This window comes from Marmota marmota, unplaced genomic scaffold (genome assembly GCF_001458135.2).
Source record: "Marmota marmota marmota unplaced genomic scaffold, marMar, whole genome shotgun sequence".
Taxonomy (NCBI): Eukaryota; Metazoa; Chordata; class Mammalia; order Rodentia; family Sciuridae; genus Marmota; species Marmota marmota.
In genome coordinates this window covers 26,243,319-26,251,300 of record NW_025999932.1, presented here as the reverse complement: position 1 = coordinate 26,251,300, position 7,982 = coordinate 26,243,319, and the positions used below count along the sequence as shown (strand labels likewise).

The 7,982-nt window shown below is 46.1% G+C and overlaps 1 protein-coding gene across 1 annotated transcript in view; it reads right to left on the bottom strand.

Moving 5' to 3' along the window:
- Window positions 1-279: 279 nt before the first annotated feature.
- Window positions 280-7,982, bottom strand: part of LOC107140776 (WD repeat-containing protein on Y chromosome-like) — a 58,423-nt gene continuing 50,720 nt past the window's right edge. The window contains exons 18-20 of the mRNA XM_048801002.1: window positions 7,786-7,979; window positions 5,773-5,870; window positions 280-517 (exon numbers count right to left, since the gene is read on the bottom strand). Coding sequence (XP_048656959.1) covers window positions 280-517; window positions 5,773-5,870; window positions 7,786-7,979 — 530 coding nt within the window. The remainder of the gene's footprint in view (window positions 518-5,772; window positions 5,871-7,785; window positions 7,980-7,982) is intronic.

The window sequence follows — 7,982 nt, the reverse complement described above, 5'->3', positions numbered from 1 at the left end:
GATATTTTGGGTTGTGGTGGACCTGCTTCTGGAGCCACTCACTGCAGCCATTCTCCCACTCTGTGAAATAAGGGCCTCCAAGGAAGAAAAACCTCAAATCCGATTTGTTCTCTTAAATTCAAGGTCTAATTGCTTTGGGAAGAAGCCCATGTTGGCTGAAATCATTCCTTGTTTCACTCTTCTTTGCTCCTCTCGGGCAAAGCTTAATCTCATTCAGACCTTATGATTACACAGGAAAGAAGAATTTTTGCCAAGAAGAGAAAATAGCAGCTGAGACCCTTAGAGCTCAGACAAGGAAATTGCCACGGACCCATGCTCCTTCTGGGCAGCTCCACTTCCGTCTCTTTCCTGCATTAGAAAATTGACCTCAGACATTTCCGAGCCAATAATAGACAAATCTGGCTTCTCCCCAGGAGCTGACAGGCAGGCAATCTCGTGGCACCGGAGGGTCTGGTAAATGCTGGGCCATGCAGGCTCTGGCACTTGCTGGTAAGGCTTGTTCTGTGCTGGCAGCAGCCTGGTGGAAAAGAACCAAGTTGGTGTGCAGATTCTCCGGTAACCCGGGGTCTCCCTGCCACCATCAGCTTCAATGGAAACCTCAAATTGAGCATCACAGCAGTTTTCCGTTAGCAAAAACACAGACTATGTTGATCCTTCTACTTGGTCTGCTGCACTGAGTCTTCCCTTCCTCCTGGCTATTTCTAAACACCTTAGAAAGCCATCTGCTTCTCCCCTGCAAGTCTCTCCCTTCATAGTTCTGTTCTTGCTGCTGTCACTTCCCCCTGCCCGCCAACCCCTGCCCCCCTGACTTGTTTCATCTACAAGGAACTCCTCAAAGTTCCCAGGACTTTCCCCCATCCCCACCTTGCCCAGGGTCCTTGCTCTTTCATGTGCTGCCCCAACTGTTTATTTTTAATTGTGGTAAAATATGCATTGTATAATTGGCCATCTCAATCACTTTAAGTGCGTAATTCAGGAGCATTAAAAACATCTTCCTACCTTGGTGCAGCCATCATGAACTTCTTTTCATCTTGCAAAACTGAAACTCTGTATCCATTAAACAACCACCTCTCATTCCCCTCTCCCCTAGCAAAGACCATTCTACTTTCATCTCTAGGATGGACTATTTTAGAAACTTTGTGTATGTGGAATGGTGCAGCATTTGTTTTTTAGTGGCTGGTTCACTGTACTTAGCCTAATATTCTCAGGGTTAATCTATATGGCAGCAGCTCTTCCATGTCCTGCTCATCTTTTAGGTGTATGAATTTCCTCCCTGTGGGGAGCCTCCCTCCCAACCTCCCTGGCCAAGTTCCCACAATGCTTTGTGCCCCTCCTGTCAAGGGGAAGGGAGCCAAGCACTGAAGTGCTGGGTCCTGGATACCCCTTGGTCCCTCAGTGGGGTGTGAGCTCCTTTAGGACACAGATTCCTCTGCCCTCATGATTGTTTGCCCAGTTTTGTATCACAGTACAGTTCCTGGCACAGAGTGGTCCTCAAGAAATATTGAAGATGGAATGTTAAATAAACTGACCCTGGTGGTATTCATGGACAATTATCTAATCAAAACTTGAGACCTAAAATCTGAATGCTCTAGATACATCAGGGGGATGGGGTGTACTTAACCATGCTTTCCTGTAGCATGCTCTGTCTCCGTGGCCCTGGTGTCTACTTGTTCTGTTTTTTTTGCTGGTCTGTTCTACAGTCTCTGGCTGGAGGTATTCTATGCCCCTTTTCTCCATGCACAGTCCCTTGGGTCACCCATGGACCTTTCTGACACCATTTCTCTGGAGATGATTTCAAGTCTGCCTGTCCATGTCTCACTTCACCACACACAACCTGGGAAACACCTACTCCCAGCTACCTCCAGACCTTTCTGTTTAAGCTGGCCCCAGACAACATTGCTGTGTTAACTCCGCGGAGTTAACACAAATATCATCAAGTCAGATTTGAGTTTTGCAGGGAAAATAATCTGCCACTTGCCCATAGCTTCCGTGTGTGGGGGACATGAGTAAGACATGCCCTTTGTTTTAATGCTCATACAAAAGCTGTTCTCCAAAGCAGGGTGGGGTAGCAGAAGAGCAGGGGGACCTGTGCTTGCCTTGTCACCTGCTTGTGGTCTGACTTTGGGCAAATCATATGTCCTCCCTAAGACTCAGTTTCCTTATCTGTAAGATGGAGATAATAAACGGAACATCTCCAGAGATGTGAGAACTCAACAAAGTAATTGTAGAATTCTTTATCTAATGTCCAAGATCCTCCCAGGTGGAAAATCCTCAACATTTTTGTTTTTAACATCAAATAAGGATGTGTTACTTAAGAAGGTGGGGCCCCATTAAGACAATGCAAGGGAGGTATCTTGTAATATGAACATCCGTAGGTAGACAACAGGGTCATGGCCTTCCCCTTTCCAGTGGTTTCTCTCCATGTCCTGGGGCCTAGAGCCAAGCAGCCCAGGGAAAGATTTATTTGATTTCTAGGGAATCCCTATTGCTCAATGGAATTGCTGCAGAAGGTGCTCTCCTAACTGACTAAATGGTTTAATGGATTATCTGTCAATACCCTGCAAACGCCCACAGCCCTCTGAGCATTCATATTTGGCAAACAACTGGAGTATACTTGAGCTTCTGCCCCAAGAGTTGAGGAGTCAAGTACTTGCTCAACCAGAATCCACTATTTGTTTTCAAACCTGCTTATGCCTATTGTATGCTTGTTTGTTTGTTTGTTTGTTTGTTTTTTTGATCAGAACTGTATGACTGTATGGAAGCCAAAGAAAAATTGATGAAATTAAAGTAAAAATAATTTAAAAATCTTTATGAAGGCTAAAATGGACACTTTGTTTGAGGGTAATATTGAGTTGAGGAGAGATGAAATAACTGTTAAAGCTTGGGAAAAATTATAAAAATCTGGATGTATACTGCACTCTTATTGCTTTGCAAATATCCGTAAGCTCTTACTCTACTTTAAAAAAAATCAGAAATTAAACAGATGTGGTGGCGCATGCCTGTAATCCCAGTGGCTTGGAAAACCAAAGTTGGAGGATCACAAGTTTTGAGGCCAGCCTCATCAACTTAGCAAGGCCTTTAGCAACTTAGTGAAACTACATTTTAAAATAAAATATACAAAAGTAATAGGGATGTAGCTCAGTGATAAAGTACCTCTGGATTCAATCCTCAGCATGCGCGTGCACACACACAAACACACACATACACACACATACATACACATCAGAAATTGAAAATCATACATAATTATTATGGAAGGCATCATCAGAGGATGGATGAATGAATGAATAGCTTAATGTTGAAATTTGAATGAACATCTTAAAATTGAAATAAAATGCTTGAAGAATGTGTCATTTTTTAATGTTTCCATGCCTTACAAGATATCTTTTTTTTTTTTTTTTGGTATGGGGCTTGAAACCAGGGTCATTTAACCACTGAGCCACATTCCCAGCCCTTTTTAATATTTTATTTAGAGACAGGGTCTCACTAAGTTGCTTAGGACCTAAGCTAAGTTACTGAGGCTGGCTTTGAACTCAAGATCCAAGATCCTCCTGCCTCAGCCTCCCAAGCCACTGGGATTATAGGTGTGTCCTACCACACCTGGCAAGGTACCTATTTTTAAATTAATCCAACAACACCACTGGTGTTGACTGAGTTGGTTTCTGTGGCTCCTACCTGGGACCCTCTAAGCTGACCCCCTTATACCCATTTCTTCTCCATTGGTTGACGTTCTCACTTTGCATTCCACTCAGTTGTCAACCAATGGGGAACCAAAACCAGTTCTGAGTTTAAAGCCAACTTTTTGTATACCATTTTATGCTGCCATTATTGGACCCAAGAGACAGTCACACAGCATCTTATTTTGATTATCTCCTGCCTCATCAGTTACTTTGTTTTGAAGCTTGACCCCATCCCACACCCTGAAGCAGTACAAGCCTGCTGAGGAAAGAAGCACTTAAAAATCAAAACAGGTCCTGTGAAGGTGGTTAAAGAGGTGCCCATTCTGCTGTCGCTGACACTGTTAGCCACACGGAGGAAGATGCGCATGATGTCTGTCCTCAGATGTTGGCAGGCAGAGAAGGAGCCCCCTCTATTCAATCTCCATCCCCAGTACACCATCCTGTTCATCATCTTGTTGGATTCCACATCCACCAGGAAGTTTCAATGACTTGCCCAAGGCCACATTGTTTTCAAAGACAAATCTGTGACTATAACCCAAGCCCATGTCATTGTCTCATGTTGAGAGTCACAGCCGAGTAGGAATAGCCCCTGGCATTTTGCCAGAAGTAATGGTTGAGAGGCGAGCCATTAAGATGATGCTGGATTGATTCAATTGTATATAGACCCCTGCTGTCCAACTCCGGCACCAGCTACTTTGGAGTTCTCCTGGGGAGTTTGCGTTGGTTGGTAAAGTTCTGGTGGAGGGAGTTCCGGTTGGTGTGTGTGCCGGAGAGGGGCCACATGGGTGGCATTCAGGAGAGTTCCCGGGGAGTGTGCGTGGAGTGCTGTTGGAGTTCAGGCAATAAAGTTTCCTGTTTGAACATACAAGTGCTTTGTGGCGGCTTGGTGATTTGTGCCCAGCCAGACTGCGGCAGTCTCATAGGCAAATTATTTTCTCCAACCAAACTTTTAGATTCATGGCTCTCAGGTATTTTCTGGCATGGCATAGCATGATTTGTGGTCTTTCTATGTGAGAAGCCCTCTGATTCTGACAACAGCCAAAGCCTTTTCCTTGTTGATCTGCTGAGGCAGAATTTGCTAGTTGCCTACCCCAAATCCTTTTGTGCCCTTCCTTGCTGAGTCATGGAATTCACGGCTTCTTTTGCAATGAGGTGTGGCCACTGGAGTGCTGGCCAACAAGATGTGAACAGGAGTGAGTGGAAGTTTACAGGAAAGTTCCATAGAAGATTCTTATTCAGCTGAAAGGTGCACCCTTTGCCAAGACCCCCACTCCATATATCCCTGTTTGCACTTCCTAGTGTGCAGGTGGAAGGCAGGAAGCTCCTGGAGCTATTTGTACCATTAGGTGACCTTGAAAATGGACCTAAGAGCTAAGATAGTGGGGCAGCCATGCAGGGAAGGTTCCTGGGCTCTTGGTGACCATGGAGCCTCTGCAGCCAGGATCTGGAGAGGTGGAAGTGCTGTAGTCATTCCCGCACCCCATGGTCTAGACCCACAACCTGTGATGACAGGAGCAGCAGGTGACACTGAAGGTAATGCTTTGGGCCTCTTGGGACTGAGCCCCAAGACAGCCAGTGTGAGACCTAGGGAACAGAACACCCCACAGAGCTGGAGGGAGAGGCCTTCGTTGGCCCTGCTTCTCTGGTGACCTGGGGCACACACTGAGTCTTTGAAGCACTCAAAGTTTTACAGCTTTGGGAGTACCAGGGCCCAGACCCCTACCCCAGGCCCTCCAGAAGTCAGAGAATGCACAGGGCTCCTGGGGGAAGACAGCAAGGCTGTCTTGCCTCAAGCAGTGCAGAGGGCGGCAACATTAGCCAGTAAAGAACTGAGTAAGGCCCTTGACCTTGTGCAACGACCAGACAAAATGAGGTAGGGGGGCTCCTTGGAGTGTCCTGAGTCATGCAGGTAGGTCATTCAACTGGTGAGACTTGAGCTGTGATCTCAGTTATACTCACAGACTAGGGAACTTTGGAGACAAGTGACATATGCAGATGACAGGGTTGGCCTAGGATGCCCACATTGTGTTATTTCAGGAAGGCTGCTTCTTTGATGGGGGTAGGGAGTAGGGGCCATTTCTTTCAGACTAACCTGCCATGGTCAAGTGCATACCACCGGTGTATGTCTTCTTTCATCTCAACTTCAAGGATGGAACCTTCTGGAGTACGAAGGTTAGAGGTCCTTTCCGGCTGGAAGAAGAAGGAGTGGATATGAGAATGGGAACCCTAGGACTGCACTGGTAGCAGGGTGTAAAGACCACCCGTAGATTACATGGGTTTTCTGTGTTAGAACAAAATTCAAGCTGACTGAATCGGTAAGATAACAAGAGCATTTTCCCCCGAGCTTTTGCTTGATTTTTCCAACTACCAACTTGATGTGATATTTTCCAGGTGAATGCTTTTCTGCATTCAGTCAGCTTATTTTAGCTTTCAGCTGTGGGGGTGTTTGATCTGCTGGCATCCTGGAAGAATCACTACTGACATCCAGGGTCCAATCAACACATCCTGTTTTTGCGAGACAGGCATTCAGAGAAACACACAATTTTGCAGGGCTGGAATGAAACTTAAGAGATCGTCTAATCCCACCCCTTCGTTTTAGAGCTCAGCAGAAGTGATTGCTGGAGGATGTCTTATGGTTAATTAAGGTGAACTCGAGAGTGGAACTCAGGATCCCCAACTTATAAACAGGAGCTGAAACATTTTATTCTGTAATTTTACAATTCGGGTTCCTATTGAATGGCCCAGATACAGTGTGTGAAGGCTGAGTTCTTGTTTTCTCTGTATTGTTCTTGGGGAAAAAAAAAATTAGCTTCCTGAGGTGACTGCATTTAAGTAGGGCAGAAGAATAAGCAAAGAATCACCCTCTGGTTTCTTTACACAAGATCAAGTTCACTCCTGAAGCTTTTGCTCGCCCTTTTCCACCCTTGGAGAGCAAGTGTCCTGTGAATTACAGTGTTTTACATCTGTTGAACAAATGCATTTCACTCCTCCTTCTTGCTTTGCCTGCCCCTCTCCTCTTCCTCCCACCTTGCCTTCCTGAGTGTCCTCCCACCTGTATTTGAACTTGCAGCCTGATTTTCCTCTAGGTCTGCCCCCAGCAAAAGATCCAACAAGCCCGTTTTCCCCATCAGCACATTGTACCCTATTTGTGCTCCTCCTTCCTTTCTTTCCACCTCCCACTGAGCTTTTGTTTCGCAAATTGCAGGTCTATCACAATTAATGAAGGCATTTGTTTTCTCCAAATCAGAAGCACACCAAAATGACTGTTATTTCCAAATGAGCCTATAGTTGCACGTGAGAGCCACCGGGGTGCTGTTGATAACCTTGGGAACAGGATCCAGGAGATGCAGGAGGCTCAGATGAGACAGAGCTTTTCCTGATTGGTGCTTGCCTGCTTCCTTTCTTCCCTATTTTGAACGTGTTTGGAACTCTAAGTCAGAGCTAGTGCCTCGGTTAGACTGTGTGATCAGTATTCTGTGAGGCTGCCAAGGAAAAACCCACGCCACATGATTTTGCTGGCAGAGCAGGTGTCCTGCTTTGAGTTGTAACATAGCTGGTGAGCAATAGCTCATGAAATGACCTTCTTTTCAATTTATTAAAGGGCGAGCATTTCTTGGAAATCCATATATTTCATGGAGCTGTAAATCAAGACTGCATCGACCAGGGCCCTCTCCGAATCTATTGCTCTGACTTTGACTTTCATAGACTTGGGCATTAAGCTAATCATTTCTTCCTTTTGGTCATTAGGACCCTGTGTTTTTTAGTGCACCTCAGAACCATGATCCTGTGAATAGGGTCTGTTCTCAGATGTGACAGCTGGGTTGAGCATGGTGTGAAGTCTCCTGGTGTTCCCAGGCCAGGGACAGCTGCCTTTTGTGGGTCAAAATGTGAGAAATGCTGGGAGACCAGGTCCTGCCTTCCCATAGATAAAAAGACACATCCTCCTGGTCCTGGTCATTAACATGAGCTTGGGGTGCGGGGAACACACTTATTCCTGCATTCCTGGGTCATGCCTTGGCTATCTCAGGCTGCAGTTTTTGTTTCATGCTGATCCACCTGCAAGCTACAAAGGAAATCCAGCTGAGCTCGATGTGCCAGCACCAACCTCAGTACAAGTCTTCTCCTCCATCACTTGGTCCTGCTCCTCCCTTCCCACCGTGCACCCAGGAGGAGCATCTCCTTCCAGCACGGAGTGAGAAGGCGTACTCCGGGGATCTGTCAAAATTTCACAGGGCACTCGTGGATGACTCCAAGAAGCAGGAGTAGAAATATCCCAGGGGCTACTCTGCCCAAAGGTCCCTG